The sequence below is a fragment of the Carassius auratus genome, chromosome 44 (genome assembly GCF_003368295.1).
Source record: "Carassius auratus strain Wakin chromosome 44, ASM336829v1, whole genome shotgun sequence".
Lineage (NCBI taxonomy): Eukaryota > Metazoa > Chordata > Actinopteri > Cypriniformes > Cyprinidae > Carassius > Carassius auratus.
In genome coordinates, this window is record NC_039286.1 from 9,564,746 (window position 1) to 9,582,140 (window position 17,395).

At 35.4% G+C, this 17,395-nt stretch overlaps 1 protein-coding gene across 1 annotated transcript; it reads left to right on the plus strand.

Annotated features, from left to right (window-relative positions):
* The first annotated feature begins 1,308 nt into the window (after positions 1 to 1,308).
* LOC113062418 (protein phosphatase 1 regulatory subunit 1B-like) lies at positions 1,309 to 16,564 on the plus strand. Its single transcript, XM_026232258.1, has 5 exons — positions 1,309 to 1,691; positions 13,240 to 13,323; positions 13,484 to 13,559; positions 14,770 to 14,889; positions 15,821 to 16,564. Exons 1-5 carry the CDS (start codon positions 1,578 to 1,580, stop codon positions 15,955 to 15,957), a joined length of 531 nt encoding a protein of 176 aa, XP_026088043.1. The 5' UTR covers positions 1,309 to 1,577; the 3' UTR covers positions 15,958 to 16,564.
* Positions 16,565 to 17,395: the final 831 nt, after the last annotated feature.

Sequence of the window (17,395 nt, forward strand, 5' to 3'; positions counted from 1 at the left end):
GGTTTAATTGTTTGTAATGTATAGACACAGTTACTGTGATGAAATCCTGCCTGAAATGTTTCACTCATATCGTTTAGTCTCAAACCAGAGATACAAGAGGCTGATGACTGTTTGATTAAAGCTGTTTTTAGATTTTTGGTGCTTACACAAACACAAAGAGGAAACTTTGATTTATTGAGAATTATTGTGAGCACGCAATGTTTATTATTTTCTCTCAGTATTTAAATATGATTTTTTTTCAGTGCAATTTATCCACTCATCTTCTTTCTACATGTCAGGTAAAAAAAAAAAAACCTTCCTATAATATTCTTCACTGTATTATCTCCTAAAATGAACCGCGTGCTTTAGATGTTGTACACTAGAGGTCGCCAGTGAGTCTTCTGTGCAGTCATTGTGTTGAGAGGATCTTCTGCTGCAGAGTTTCTATGATTTTTGAACATATGACTTGCAAAGTGTTGTTTTATTGTTATTTTGAAAAGAAAAAATGACTTCAGAGACACCTTAGTCTCACAAGTTTCTTTAAAACCGTTCACAACTGTAAGTCAGTAACATAAAAGTATGGATTTGTCTGAATTGATAGCAGTCTGATTTCTCTGATAGCAGTCTGATTAGCGCTTGGCTAACTGTTAGTTCAAGGCTCAGTCTTTAAATAGTGGCTATATTTACTCAACTGACCCCAGGTGTGTATCTGCGTCACACAATCCTTCTGTTGCTTGATGCTCAGTGTTGTTTTAGTATTTAATTTATATACTATTATAGTGGTTATTAATATTTTTTACCTGGCTTTTAAATGTGTATTTTCTGGTTTCATTTTAATGTAATTTTTAAGTAATTTTATGCACTTTTTACTACTACAACTTTATTTTCGTTAGACGTAAAGGCATCATTTCTAATTAAAAAAATTGTTATATTATTTTACTTCAGCTTTATTTCAATTAACCAAATATCCTTAAAAATAAAATTACTAACAGGGTTATCATTTTTGGGTGAACTATCCCTTTAAATCAGTTCCACTGAAGTCACACAAGCATCAGATCAATGTCTATCTTACTGATGATTTTCAACAAAACTGAAGTACACATTGATATTGGTTGCTGACATGAATTATTGCCCTCTCTCTATATTTCTCTCACTGTCTATTAATCTCCTATTCACAAATAGAGGCCAAAAGAGGCTCAGCCAGCTGGATGAGATTATCTCTTTTTTTCTGATTAGAAATCAACGTCAGCAGACCCCGCTAAAAGACTCTAGTGTACCATCCTCTCTCTGAGCTCCGCCCCTCTCCGTCCTCCGGCTGATATAAGGACGCCCACACCGACTCCAAACACTGAGAGAGGGAGAAAACCAGAGGTCACGCTGATAAGAGAAAAAAAAAGGCCACCGGCATATCTGAGAGACTCGACAGAGAGACAAATCAGAGAGAGAGAGAAGAGACAACACCACGAGCACTGAAGAACACTGCCTGGAGGACAGGACGCCACGTGTGTGTGTGTGTGTGTGTGTGCATATGTGTGTTGAGACAAGCATAGGTAGATTCCAGTGAGAGCTGTGAGACTAACAGAGGACGAAAGCACATCATGGATCCCTCGAGTAACTCCGAGGGCCCCGTGGAACACAAAGAAAGGAGGAAAATCCAGTTCGCCGTCCAGGCAACAGAACCGACTCAGCTGGACCCTCGGCAGGTTGAAATGGTACGACTTTCTCACACACACACACAGATGCTGACTGGTACCAGTGACCCTTATGGGCCCTGAGCTTCTTTATCCTGATGGCGAAACAGTTTAAAGAATGACTCTGAGGTGTTCGTTTGTGTGATGGACTGTTGGAAATGTGCTGAATCTTTTCAGCCTGTTAAAGAACATGTCTGGGTCATATTTCAAGCTGAAATCAAGTTTACTTGAAGCTTACTTTTATTTATTTTGCATTGTGACATTATTTCATTACTCTCCTGACTTCAGTGTGAAACAAAAAAGGAATGTGAAACTAATGAGAATAATGGAAATAGCAAAAAAAGTACCAAAATACACTTTTATTTATGCCATTTAAAAAAGCAAACATTTTTTTTTTTTTTTTACAAATTGATTGCAAATGGATACACTCTCTTACAGAAAATGTAATCACAATAATGGAAATTACAAAAAAAAAGTATATAACTTCTAATTTATGCAATTTTAATAACAACTAAAAAATTTAGAAATGGAATGAAAAGTAACATTTTAAAATAAAAATAATACTTAAAAAAATATATATATGTCAGAGGAATGAGAATCTAATGATAATTCAGGACATGCTGGGAGAAATGTGCTTATCCTTAAAATAACGTCCAAATGCAAAACAATCTTTTTGCTCTGAAAAATAGGCTTCATATTCTTTGTGTAAAATAATTTTATTGTAATTTTGGGGTCAAATATGACCAGGAGATATGTTTGCCCTACACACTCACTGAGCACGCTCATAAAATGCGAAGTTTTAAGGCTATAAATCTGTCCTGGAAATGGTAAACTGTGTGTGTGACCTGGACTGGGGTGAGTTGATGTTCTGGATACATGGCTCTGCAAGCACTGGGTAAACTACACTGTGTTCATCTGCGTGTTTCTAAGTCCGCTATTGATTTTGGTTGCATTGAGTTGCATTGCACATACTTTTTTGAGATAAAGAGGTGCATCAACGGCTGTGAATTTGTCTTTTTTTTTGGGATCTCTGAAAGTGCAGATGCAAGGCTGTGTGTGTGTGTGTGTGTGTCATCCTGGACCAGTTCCCTGTCCTGTTGGTGTTGTAATTTTAGTCTTAAAGTGGGTCGGGGTGCTGTTCTGTACTGTGCTGCTGCAGTGATTTGCCAGCGTATCATCCTCGCGAGACACAAGTGAAAAGAGGTGAGAGGAAGAGAACTGCTCTATACCAGTTCACGGAAACATTTGTAAAGACATTTATATGGTAAAGGTATTGTTCATACAAAAATGAAGATTCAGTCATTATTTATGCAACCATTTGAATTAGTCTGTTCTGCAACACAAGAAGATGTTTTGAAAAATGTCCTGACCACAGCGATCTCTTCTCCAATCAGTCCAATATATTAGTATTGAGTTTTTTATTATTATCATTGTCTTGAATTAGTTTTTTTTTTTATATTTTGTTTTTAATTTTATTTGTTGTCATTTTTAATAGTCCAACATCCTGCGGTGCAAGAGACGTGATCAGTAAATTTTATATACATTGTTGTTTATTTCACTCAACATTTCAGGTAAAATTTTAAAATGGTTTTAATTTCAGTTATTTTAGTACATCAACTTAAACTAGCACAAACTTTTTAATATATTTTGTTTAATTGATTCAAAAAAAATTTTTTCGTATGGTTTTAATTTTAGTTTCAGGCTTAATTTTAGTTATCTATAATAACCCTGGCACCACTTCAGACCAAAATGTAAAAAAATCACAATTTCACAAAACATCACAAAAACAAGTAGTAAAAATTATTATTATAGTAAAAATAAAGTATATAAAAAAGTATATATAGTAAAATAACAATGATTATATTTTTGCTATATTCTACTATTCTTCAGCAAAATAGAAAAAAAAATGTCAAAGTTTTCTTTTCTTTTTTTGAGTCAGATCCACTAATTATCTTAGTTGGTTGATTGGTTGAATGATTTCTTTATACATTTGGCTGTTCCTGTTCCTATGAGAAGAAAATGAGAACGAGGTAACAGAATTGAAATTTTTGCAAGAACCATTTATTTATAAATTCATTTATTAATCAAATATAATGTGCCTTGTTGCAAATGACCTGATTTTGTCCTTTATGCCTCTTCTTGTGACGGAAGCATGTGTTGTGCTTGTTAGTGCCCAGTTTAATGTGTGTTTGTGACATAAACGAAACCTGCTGATCATCATCTACAGCAGAATTTGAAAATGATCCAAAGTGCATCTTGAGCCTCAAGGAAAGGAAGGACATCTGATCATTTGGTCTTAAATTGAAATCTAAGGCTGTTTTAACATCATTTGATGATGTGTACATCAGCTTCTCTTTCTTTAATCGTATTTTGCAGCGCATGGAAACAATCCAGCAGCGTCTGAGGAACAGCTTGAGCTGAGTCAGGTTTTTTTATTTTTACTTTTTTCCTGGCTCTCTGGTTCCTAACTGAATCTTCCGGACATGTTTTAAAATGATGCATGCAGCTAAGTAGTTAATCTGATATATATATACAGTACAGACCAAAAGTTTGGACAAAGCTTCTCATTCAAAGAGTTTTCTTTATTTTCATGACTATGAAAATTGTAGATTCACACTGAAGGCATCAAAACTATGAATTAACACATGTGGAATTATATATTGAATTATATACATAACAAAAAAGTGTGAAACAACTGAAAATATGTCATATTGTAGGTTCTTCAAAGTAGCCAGCTTTTGCTTTGATTACTGCTTTGCACACTCTTGGCTTTCTCTTGATGAGCTTCAAGAGGTAGTCACCTGAAATGGTCTTCAACAGTCTTGAAGGAGTTCCCCGAGAGATGCTTAGCACTTGTTGGCCCTTTAGTCTTCTGTCTGCGGTCCAGCTCACCCCTAAACCATCTGGATTGGGTTCAGGTCTGGTGACTGTGGAGGTCCGGTCATCTGGAGCAGCACCCCATCTCTCTCCTTCTGGCTCAAATAGCCCTCGATGCCTTCAGTGTGACTCTACAATTTTCATAGTCATGAAAATAAAGAAAACTCTTTGAATGAGAAGGTGTGTCCAAACTTTTGGTCTGTACTGTATATATTATCATCATCATCATCATCAAGGGAACATTAAATTCATCAAATAATTATACAAAAATAAAATAACTCAAACATTCTCTGGTAAGTTTTCTTAAAATTAATTTGATCTTGTTATAAAGGTTTTAAAGAAGGGGGAAAAAACATTATTTTCTATTTTGCATTGCAGATGAAACCTGATTGTCGTGCAGGACTTGGACAGAGTTGCGTGCCACTTAACTTCACATATTAACAGAAACCAGGGTTGCTACTCCACCGTCCTAGTTTTTATAATTGCCTTCAAACTTTTAGCTACTTTTGTGACAAGGACCGAAAGAACAGAGATCAGTGAAGACATTAAGATGTGAACTAGCGACCCGCTTCATTTTTATTAAATTTTTTATAAACACCAATAATTACATTGTTATTTAGATGAAAAACGACTGATGCTGATCCAAACTATGGCCTCTATTTATATACAGCAGCACAATGTAACTTCAGACATCCCAAAGAGGATAAAACACCCAGGGGAGCTTCATCAGCCCAGATCTGAGCTTCATAATGAGGCTTTAATGAACCTCCATTACACAGAATTATAAAATAAATAAATCATGGGAAAATTAACACCTAGTTAGAGTAACGTCGATGGAAAAATGGATATTGTGCCCTAGTTCACTTCTAATTCAATGATGCCATGAGGTCCAGTGCTGTTTTTTTGTTTTTACGGGTCACATGAGGAAGTTTTCATTGTGACAACATGCCCCACTACTGGATCACACCTTTTTAATTTACTCAATTTTTTTCTCTCTCTCTCGTCAATAATGGTGGGAAAGTTCAGTAGCTCTGTTGTAGTCAAGACTAGTTAGGATTGGTCTGCTTTAAGTCATTGAAAGTAAAACTAGATCTGCTCTCCCCTGTCAAACAATATGAATTTCATATTAATGACTTAGAGAGTTAACATTCATAAATGAGTTTGTATCTCATGTTATAGTCGTCTGGGCCAAAATACACCAAATACCATTTTAAGTGCATCACACAATGAACAATCGAAAGACAATGTACTTGTAAAACACATGTAAAACAGTGTTATAAACCACAGTACATACTACCATTATGTTTTATAAGAAGCTTTTTATGTGTTCCTTATGTGTTAAGTTTTAAATAACTTTTCTATCTGAATATATTTTAAGAGTGTAAATTATTCCTATAGTGAATAGTCAGCATCATTCTTGTCACATGATCCTTCAGAAATCATTCTCATGCTTCTCACTCTCTCTTTCTCACTCTCTCGCTCGCTCTCTCACTCTCTCGCTCTCTCACGCTGGCTCAGTCTCTCACTCTCTCTCTCTCTCTCTCGCTCACTCTCTCTCTCTCACTCTCTCGCTCGCTCACTCTCTCACACTCTCTCTCTCTCTCGCTCACTCTCTCTCACTCTCGCTCACTCGCTCACTCTCTCACACTCTCTCTCTCTCTCACTCTCTCACTCTCGCTCACTCTCTCTCTCACGTTCACGCTCTCTCGCTCTCTCTTGCTCTCTCTCTCTCTCTCTCACTCTCTCTCGCTCACTCTCGCTCACTCTCTCTCACTCTCTCTCACTCTTGCTCGCTCGCTCGCTCACTCTCTCTCTCTCACTCTCTCTCTCTCTCGCTCTCTCTCGCTCTCTCTCTCTCCATGATTCTAGAAAAGATTCTAATTTCTCATGTGATTAATCTCTCCAAAGGTAAATGTCACTATATTATTCTGTGATATAGTCGGGCTGCTCTCTAATCCCGTGCTTCAGTATAAAGCGATGTAGTGTACAGTAGACACTTGCATCAAGGAATACGTGATGGATTTAGTGTATGATATATTAGTGCAAGGGTCTCCAAACTCAGTCCTGGAGGGCTGGTGTCCTACAGAGTTTAGCTCCAACCCTGATTAAACGCACCTCAACCAGCTAATGAAGGTCTTGCATATGAGAAACATCTAGGCCTAGAAACTCTGCAGGACACCGTCCCTCCAGGACCCTCCTCTAAAGGGACTATATTGCTATCGGAGACATTCATTTGATAATGAGAGTATTTATAGTGTCCTAATCTAATTATGTGAACTTAAGGGACACTTAGGGGTTTATTGATCACGGTGGTCTCTTTACCTATGACCTGAAAAAGTGCAGAGTCATCACACAAGCCACAAGACTAAACCGCTCCTGAACTCATAGAATTGAAGGATGACTCAGTACAACCGACGCTCTGTTGTCAGAATCTGTGACGTGTTGTTGAGTTCCACTCTTTATTTCATTTTCAGACGGTTGGAAGCACTGATGTGTTTCTTTTATTTGTTGGTTTTGTGTCTCTGTTGCTGAAATGGTGTAGTGTGGAGATTGCAGCACAGGATGGTTTCAGTTTGTTGGTTTGGATTGATGAACTTTCAGCTCTTGACCTCGGGTCACTCGGGGGGGGGTTGTCCCTATGAAAAGTGGAATGCAAGTCGCTTTGGATGAAAACATCTGAAAACTGAGTGAATGTCTCGGAGAAACCAGCTCGGTCCCGCAAAGTAGAATTAGAGATTGTATGGAGATCTAGTACGTAGGATAGAGTCAGGGATAGATTTGTACATTGATATTTTAAACAGACTGGACACAAGTTTTACGTTATAATAAACTGAATATATTGGATTCATATATTTTATTTCAATTTTTATTAGATTGTATAACATTTAATACATTATATTTTAATTAATAGCTGAATTAATGTAGATTTGGCGATGTAGATTTGATTTTTTAATAATAATCCATACTAATTTATAATTGAATATATATAAATGTGTGTGTGTGTTTTATAATAGACAATGTGTTTTTTTGTAACTCCATAATAGAATGGATATAGATTTTTTTACATTAAAATTAATGTTTGATTTGTTTTATAACAGACTGGATGTAGATTTTTATTTTAAATGAGTTTTATTTATATTTTAAACATGGTTTCTGATCATAAATTATAATTTCACTAGTACAATTTGAGTGAAAAGTTCACAAATACATTGGAATTTTAAAAGTATGATTTTATCTTAGTATTTGAAAAAACTTAATCATCACGTTCTCCAGCATGATTTGAGAATGATTCAAGGAGCATATTAGTGCAGAAATATTTCTTATTCGTTGAGAACTCATTGCTCTCTTCCTTCAGTTACTTTCGGATTTTTTATTTTAAATCTCAGATTTCCAATGTGGCTTGAAACTAAAAGCAAAAGGGGCACATAATCTGTTACATAAGTAGACATGGTGCCTGCTTGTGTTATAAGGAGGTGATGACAGAGTCAGGGTCTGAGGTTATGTAATTTGAGCGGTGTGAAACTCACACAATGGTCACACTACGCTCCAGAGCCGCTGACTGAAGATCTGCCGGACTCTTCTGGGACAGGAGTGAAAAACACTGCGTAAAAAGTCGCTAGACTCCGGATTTCACAGTTAATCCACTATCTACACACACACAGGCTCATTGACGTCACAAAGTGACCTTTGGTGCGGTGCATGTTTGTGGGTAAACAGAAAAGAACAAGGACTATGGTTTTATACCCAAGTCTATCCACAGGGACCCCATTTAGCAGACCCCTACAAAAACATGGTATTTGCTATATAAACTGTATACTATGGTACTAAGTAATTACTCTATTCATTTACAATAGTAACATGGTACTCCAAGGTAAAGAATACTATTGTACTATCATGGTAAATGGGGTTCAATCCACCATATAATAGCAAGGGTAGATTATGCATTTCTAAAAAAAAAAGTATAAATATAAAATATATATAAAAGATAGAGTAAGCTTTGTTTATTAAAATAATTTGTATAGTATATTTATATTCAAATAAATGTTGCTCAGTGTACTGTTATTATAATGGACATCTCTGAGCAGCTAGGTTGTTGCTTGCTATCTGTTTCTCAAAATGTCTCTAAAGCACGAGCGTTTCTAGTCTGCAATGCGAAAAATGCTGTAACTGTTTGTGTAAAACTTAAAACAAATATTTAAAAGAACCTGAGGGAAAGAGGCACTCATAATATCATATTGGCAAATCCATCAGGGACGCAGGACTTTCTGTTTGCATAACAAACGCCGTTAACCTGTCATCATCACAACTCTTCTGTGTTACAGTAACTGTGTCTGTGTTACCAAAAACAGGAAGGATTTAAGTGCTTTTATGTGTACGAAGATGTGGCCGGTATTGTCTTTTCATCAGTAGATACAGTCGTGTGCATATTATGAGGAATAACTTGAGTCAGAGCATGGGAACTTGATCGTTTTTCAAGATTAAAATGTTTTACCTGTCAGTTAGACTGCATGCTGCAAGACATAACATGCTTGTCTGCATTAACAGAAGATGAGGCTAAAAGTGTGTTGTATAACACCCTCTTTAACCCCCGGATGGCTGTTGAACCCCAGAAAGTAGAACAAACAACACATGCAATATTGCTCACTTTTTAGTTGAACAGTTTTGGAGGAATTTGAAGTGTATTTTATATAAAATGGGAAATATGATATGCAAAATTCAAGAAGATATGTATTATGTATGTATTTTAATTCATGGAGATACATTCAAACCAAAAATTATTCAGACACTAGATATCATTTTTCATATTTATTTTACTAGTGGGTGCAGGACACTATAGTTAATTTTATGTAAGTGAGGATAGCAAAATAAAGTAAACTGTGGCATATTAAACACCAAAAATCTTCATACAGTGGACTACCAGTACATTTTGCACCAAAAATTAAGACACTTTGACCTGACCATGTTTTGCTTAAGTGTTATCTGACATTATCCAGATGAATTTGTTCCGACACAGTTCTTGTCTTATTTTATTACCACTTTCTAAACCAAAGCGAATAAACTTTGATAATGTGTGAAAGGCTGAAGGTCTCTGAATAAATTTCGGTTCGAGTGTAATTCAAGGAAAATGAGACGCCTCATTTGTGCCTCCTGCAGGAAAACAAACACTTTTATAATGAAAAATGACAATTCTTTTAACATGCTCTGGGATTTATATTTAGACATTTTATAAACCCACTCTTTAAAATGCACTTTTTGTCACTGATTTATACTGAAGTAGGATGTTGCAAGTGTTTTCAAAAAGTCATTGGATCTGCATGAATCACACAAATGACCTTTGAACTAAAAACATCTCTTCAGCGTCTCTCAAATGTAAATCAAACACCCATCCACAAACATACTGCAATGTTTTGAGAACTTGAACACTGCTGTCCTCATTTTGATGCATTTGGGTTTTTATCTTTATTTATATTAAGTTTGTTTGTTCTGCACCCCAGAAAGTTTCCCTCTAAAAGCTTTATTCTTTACGTCTTGTATTAATTTTTCAGAAAAATCCTGTCATATGTGCACAAACTGACAGCCACCACTTATAAGCTACTACTAAATATTGTAGAAACGTAATTTTCTGTAAAGTTGCTTTGTAATGATTTGTATTGTAAAAAGCGCTATACAAATAAACTTGAATTGACCTTTATTCTGATAGTAGAAGTATTTTTCTAAAGACGCATTAAACTACAGATCATTATAGAGAACCAAACCATGGATATGTAGTTTACTTGCTTTTCATTTCCTCCAAAGTGCTGGTTTCATCAAGGTCATATTTTATCAAATATGACCTTGTCTCTAGGCAGACTGATACTCTTGGAATTTGTGTGAAGTCAGCCGGCCTGATTAGAGTGTGTAATATGCATCAGATGGTCAGCAAACAGACAGACTGCAGGAATTATTGAGTAGTACAGGAACACATGCATGCCAGTTTTGCTTTGAGAGCCAATAATACTGACACAGCCAATTAGGTCAAATGCTAATGTACATGCAAGAGTGGAAAAGGCCGGAGATGGAAAGAATTGCACAATCCATTTTCCAGTGTGAGGTGGGAGACAATGTTTTATGTCAGTTGGCAATTATGTACACATGTAATTTAGACTGCGTAGAGTTCTGAGGAGAAATGATCTGGATTTCTGTATGATTGGCTCCAAAAATGTGCTCTGAACCCCATCAAAGATAGTTGTAGCAAACAACGTAAAAGATATTTGACAGTGTTTCTGATTCAATACGGTTCCACACTGATACTGAACAAATGTTAATTTTGTGAACATTGTGGAGGAGGGTTTGCCAAAGAAGACTTTGTGTTCTCCAGAGCACTGTGAACTCTGCTCGAGTGCTGCTGAAGAACATCTGTGTGCCCTTGTGAGACATTTAAAAGGGCGGAAGTTATTTCTTGTCCTTTATTTGGGAGAGCTTGAACACGAAGAAGTTCACTCTTTTTCATTATGTTGATTCATGAACATGCATAAAGCACAAAATGGCCAGATTCGGTAATCGGTGTTGGTGGTTCCATGAGGAACTTTTAACATCCATGAACATTTCCATTCTACAAAAGGTTCTTTATGGTGTAAAAAGATTCTTTGGATTATTCATATGTTCTTTACATTAAGAAAAATGATCTGTATATTCTTGATAGAGCATAAGATGTTGAAAATAACCAATTCATATATTTTATTATTTAGTTTGAAAGTTTGCACCTATCTCAACGTATTTTTACATGACACCGAAAAAAAAATTCATTTGCGTTTTTGAAAAGTTTGTGTGACTAAAATGCTGTATTATGCATGCCAGGCCTGTAGTTGGCGATGACGCTCTGTAAAGAAACACTTCACACCTGCGCACATGCCAGGCGGCAAGGAAGTCGACCGGAAGTTGAAGTCGGCCGGGTGCAGCCATCTTGTAGCAGAACTTCACTTGCGTTAGCATTCCCATTGACTCCCATTCATTTTGGCGTCACTTTGACAGCAAATAACTTTACATCTGAGGCGTTTAAAGACTCCGTTTGTCCATTATTTATTTCTAAAGATACACGGCAATGTATAAAGGGCTCCATTACCTTCTATGTTACATTATGGCCCTGTATAAACAGTTTTTGTAAAAATAGGCTAACGATTGCGTCATAACCACTCGTCTCTCTGTCGCATTACCGTACAGACAGGTGGAGAAGCTCGCAAGCAATTAACTTAATATGGCATACTGGCGTTACATTTTAAAATACTATACAAAATAATTAATCAGAATACTTACTCCTGCTCACTCACGACAAAGAACTCCCCGCTCAAGCTCGCCGTCTCTGCAAGATTAACGATGGCAGTTTGCACGCACAGCTACTAGAAGATTTACATCTGCCAGACAGGTTGCTGACGTCGTCAAGCTTCGTTTGTGTCTGCGCGTCAATTGAGTTCCAATGGGGTCGCTGTGTCCATTTCTTTTACTGTCTATGGCAAATGCACACATAGGCCTATAGACTGGACATGTAATATGCATGCACATGACATCACAGTTTTCACATTCACGTTTTTGTAGTTTGCACTGAGATGATAACGATATCTTTTTCAAAACGAAATTGCACTTTTTCTAATGTTTGCATTTTTAGGCCAAAAAAAATGCATTAAATCTTTTCAGGTTTTAGCCGGAAACTTAAGTCAATGCCCTCTAAGAGTTTAGCTCTAACCTTGGTCAGACATGCACTGTAACTTTCTAGTAAAAGCTTGCTCAGGTGTGATTGATTAGAGTTGGAGCTAAACTCTGCAGGAATATGGAGCAGCTGGGTTAAAGAAAGCCTTGTGTAATCCTTTAAGGCTTTTGGGTTTCTTTTTTGAAGGTTCCTCTGAAATCTAATCAGGTGTTTGTTTGTTTTTTGTGAAAGATTTTCGCTTTCAATCAGTGCTCTTCACTTTAGGTTTAGTTTGGAATCAAACTTGCTGACTCTGGTTTTCATTGACTGTTAAAATGACACAGTTGGTTTTCTTTTCATTTATTTGTAGTTATTAAACATAAAAACCATATCAAAGTTTAACTGAAATTGAAAGACACTTATTGTCCCTGAATGTTATTTTGTCCTGGACCTCATTGTGACGATCACATAAACTATTCTACTGTTCTCTTTTGGTTGTGTACTCCAGAGTCAATTTTACCATTTGTATCCTCGCGCATTTGGTATCTGGCAGATTCGTATGAATGTTCTCTGTTCCAGGACTGTTGGGTAGAAGAAATCAAAAAGGTTTGAGTGGACAGAGGCAGCAGATATAGTTCTCAAATTCACATTTGTTTGGCCAGGATGTCACATATGCAATGACATGCGTCATTAAAGTCAACATCTAGAACAATGTTTCCCACATGGGGATATTGCAGGGGGTCTGTGATAGACTGTGATCAAAATGAATTCCAAATAAATACAAATTTATAAAATAAACAAATACAGAATGCTTTATTTAAATAAGATACAAATTAAAAGCCTATATCACAAGTTAATGTGTTGTGAAATGAATTATTGTTTTGCAGGAGGACTGACCCTGTAAACTTTTTACTGCTAATCACCAATAAATAAAAGTTTCCTGGCTCCTCACTCCTAATCGTGCGAAATGTGATGATTTTCTTTAATTTTCTATTTTCTGGTAACTATTCTCTATTGCTTGTCTTTTAGATTCGACGACGAAGACCCACACCGGCCACTTTGTTCAGAGTAGCAGACCAAACATCTCCTGAGGATGACATCTCCACCCATCAGGTACCACACTGCCACCTCAGTTCTGGAGGTTAAACGGCAGTCAAAATACATTTGCATGGAAAAGTACATATAACTACATATTAAAAAGCTAATAAAAATTTAAAACAATAAATGATTTTATATATATGGTATTTACATTTAACACATATGCCATCTTCAGTGGGTTGTAGGAGAAAATGGTGTCCTCAAGCCAAAACGAATCAACCCGAATATCTACCAGCCACCCTCATTAAAAGGTAAACGCCTGTGTTTTATCTGTGATATTTGATCTGTTTCTGTTGTATTGTGTATGAATTGTTTCAGAAGACTTTCCTGCACCGTGCCGGCCCTGGGTTTAAAAACTGTCCCAAGCTGCAAGTCTGTTTTTCCCCATTTTCCCATGTGTGTGTAAGTAAGATTAGAGATGGTGACAGCTGTGATGGGTGTGAGTCTGTGCTGCTCTGGATCATCCTGGATTACAGCTGCAAACACAGAGGTTTTAGAGGACAGACGTCCATCACAGACATTCGCCAAGATTGGGATCCACTGACAACAATCTAGATTCCTAGATTATGTCAACATAATAATGCTGTTATTTTCGTCTTTTGCTTCATTTAGATAGATTTTCATTGACGAAGCAAAATGAAATAACTGGCGGTATTTTGTCTTAATTGTAAGTTACATAATATTAACTTATTGTTTATAGAAAAATTCATTTGAAATGGTTATATTGAGTTTGACAGCACTACTGCTTTTCTGATATTGCTTAATTGATCCATGTATTTCTCTTAGCAAGTTCTATGAGAAACTAAGGGAAGCTTGTTTCTGCCACACTCGTTTTTATCTCATATTAACCTGTGATTCTGAGTGAGAAAAAAATCTGTTGTGAGAAATAAACACGCAATTTCGTGAAGGAAAAAAAATTGTAATATGTAATTGTAATATGTAAACTCAGAATTCTGAGGAAAAAAGTCAGAATTGTGAGATCTATACTCGAAATTTAAAGAGAGTCAGAATTGATATTTATTTTATATCTTGCAATTTTGAATTTTAATATCAGAATTCTGACATTTTCACTCAGAATTGTGAGGAAAAAAGTCTGAATTGTCAAAAAAAAAAATTGTAACATTGATGGCATGAATCTGTTTTATTAGTAATGTGTGAAAGTAAAAGAAGGGAAAGCAGATGTACGTAACTGTGATATTGTCTCTGAATGTGTGTTTTGTGAATCATAAAGACGACGTGGTTTATCCCTGTCCATACATGTCCTGTCATTGAATGTCAGCATAAATGAAAAAAAGCTTTTCTGGCTGGCACGGTGCAGAAGTCCTGTTAGAAAAGTAAACAGACCCATCCCTCTTTACCTGGGTGTGTTTGAGTACGTTCCTGTGTTTTCTCCTTGTGGTTTGGTGATCCCTGATTTGTGAATCCCCCTGTGTGTGTGTGTCTGTGTGTGTGTGTTTATAGCTGTGCAGCAGATGGCTGAAGCTCAAATGCAGAAATTAGGTGTGTATCCTCATGTAGAGGAGGAAGGGGAGGAGCCTCTTCAGAGAGAGGGGGAGGAGCTTTCCTCATCCTGCATACCTGGTAATCTTATCATCACATCAGAGGAACCCTCTACATATGCATGTCATCATCATCATCAAGAATTCTCAAATCAGTGATTTCATTTAATTTATAATATTTCATACTAAGATCTAATTATATATTTTATAATAGTTTATACAACTTTGGTTATTTATTTATTAATGCTGTTAGTTATATATATATATATATATATATATATATATATATATATATATATATATATATATATATATATATATATATATATATATATAATATTTTTTTATTAGAAAAGGTTACTGCTGATCATTCACATCAACCTTACAGAAACAATAGTAAGAGAAGACACTTTCTATTATTTCAGATTGATATATATCTTTTCCACCACTATAAATATTATTTTTTTAAAGGGGTAAATGTAAAGAAAAGTCAAAAGTTACGTTTTTTAATGTTTATTTTAACATTTCATTTGCATTATGCATATGTAATACATTTCTATTGAATTATGCATTAAACCGCAATAAAACTACAGTACCAGATATTGTGAATTCTGTTAATAATATTAATAGTGAGTGATAACAACGCAGACAAGTTTCTTTAACTGAAGAGTTAATTCTTTTTTAACATTTCACAGAAGTGATCTTGGGTCCAGAATAGAGTCTTTCGTTGTGCATCTCTATTTTTTCCCCATTAAATTTTAGTGCACATTTACTCTTTTTATAAAAAGTTCTGTCTTGGTCTTGTATTTAAGCACTGATCAAGTTTATTTGGTCTTTAAAACATAATTTTTCTTATGTTGTGCATCTCTTTTATGACCAGTTTCGAATGGTTCAGGTCAACAAACATTATCATATTTGCATGCAGCATGAAACCACAAAAACATTAGCCAATCAAAGATGAGAGATTATCTGTTGATTCTATTTTATTTATTTAATAAATACTTATTTCAAAGATTCACAGGAGCAAAGGGGCATGGCAGAACACCAGCCTGGCATAAGAAAGACAGGAACCACGACACCGACTGATGAAGAGGAGGAGGAGGAAGAAGTGGACGATATGGCAGAGGATGAGTGCAGAAATATGGACTGAAAGAGCGAAAGTTTGAGAAACTTAAGAGATTTTTTCATAATGCAGATCCTTGTTTGTAAATCAGAATTATTGTTCAATGATTACTGGTCAATAATTCCATCATTTGATAAAAACAGCTGTCTGTTTGTATTCAGAGACTCTAAAAGACTGGCATTTTGAAAGGGATCAAATAACCTCAAACAAATAATTCACCCCGACGTTGCCATGAAATAGAAATATAAGGTCAAATCCATCAGCAGTCATATTCTACTATCCCTGCGTTTCATACATTCAGACAAACAAGTAGAAATGTTTAGTTCTAAGAGCAGCGCGGTACAAATGTGAAGTGTTGAGAAATGTGTTCATGTCAGGTTTTAGGCGTGTGTTTGAGTCTCAGTATGTTTTGTGATCGGTGCATTTCCGTGGGTCTACACTGCCATCTGGAGTACAGAAAAATGTTATAATGAATTCCATGAACTAATTTGCCAAGAACAATAATCCCAGAGCACATGCAAAGTATTTCACAGCATTATTGTGTAGCTTTATTTGTTAAACCACTGCCCACATCCTGGCAGTTGGACCTGCACTTCAAACTATTGTTAATTTGGCAGAAGAAAAAAAAAAAAAATCTAATTATATTTGCATATTTATAAATATACATGTATTTATAAAAATGTAACATTTAATATTTGCATATTTATAAATATAATTATATTTATAAAAACAAAACATTATATATTTGAAAAAAATAATAATATATATATATATATATATATAAATTTTTTTTTTTTTTACTAATTTCTAAAATTTTTAATTTCTAAATTGACCACCACTGGTAGATGTGGCGAAATCCTAATGATGCAATCGGTAATTTTTCTGTTTTGGGAGATTTTCACCTCATGGAACAAACTAATCGTGGCTCACTGTGAATAACTCATTCCTACAATGTTGTCTTTGTGAATCATTTATGATTTGTCAGTGAACTTGTGATCAAAGCTGCTATAAACAACATATTTGCATCCAGAATAGAATTTGCATCTCTCGATATGACTGTATTTGGTTACAAATAACTAAAAACAAATCCAAATCCAGTGCCTCGGGGTGAACGTTCAGCGCTCATGCATATCAGAAACATGGAAATCATTTCAGTCAATTACTGTAGTAAACAACTTGCATTATTATTAGCTGGATAACTTATTACCTACCTTAGTTTTTAAGTTTATTCCTTAGCAAAATCTTTTAAGGGAAAAATGTTTGATAATGAAATGAATTAAAAGCCACATGTTGCTTTTTTTAAGAAACTATTGCTTTATATTGAATAATCATATTTGTATGCATATCCTCTGAAGCTCATGCAGGTACATGTTGATTTTACTTAACGTAATATAGAACATCTGACAAAATGTACCCAGTTAGTGAATATATCCATAGGAACTATGGAAATGTTTTAGATTAAAGT

What these genes read in the sequence shown, in the direction of transcription:
- LOC113062418 (XM_026232258.1), top strand. Translation starts at nt 1,578, where the DNA reads ATGGATCCCTCGAGTAACTCCGAGGGCCCCGTGGAACACAAAGAAAGG. An exon ending in CCAGCCACCCTCATTAAAAG is followed by an intron (nt 13,560 to 14,769) that starts GTAAACGCCTGT and finishes GTGTGTTTATAG; the next exon opens with CTGTGCAGCAGATGGCTGAA. An exon ending in TTCCTCATCCTGCATACCTG is followed by an intron (nt 14,890 to 15,820) that starts GTAATCTTATCA and finishes CTTATTTCAAAG; the next exon opens with ATTCACAGGAGCAAAGGGGC.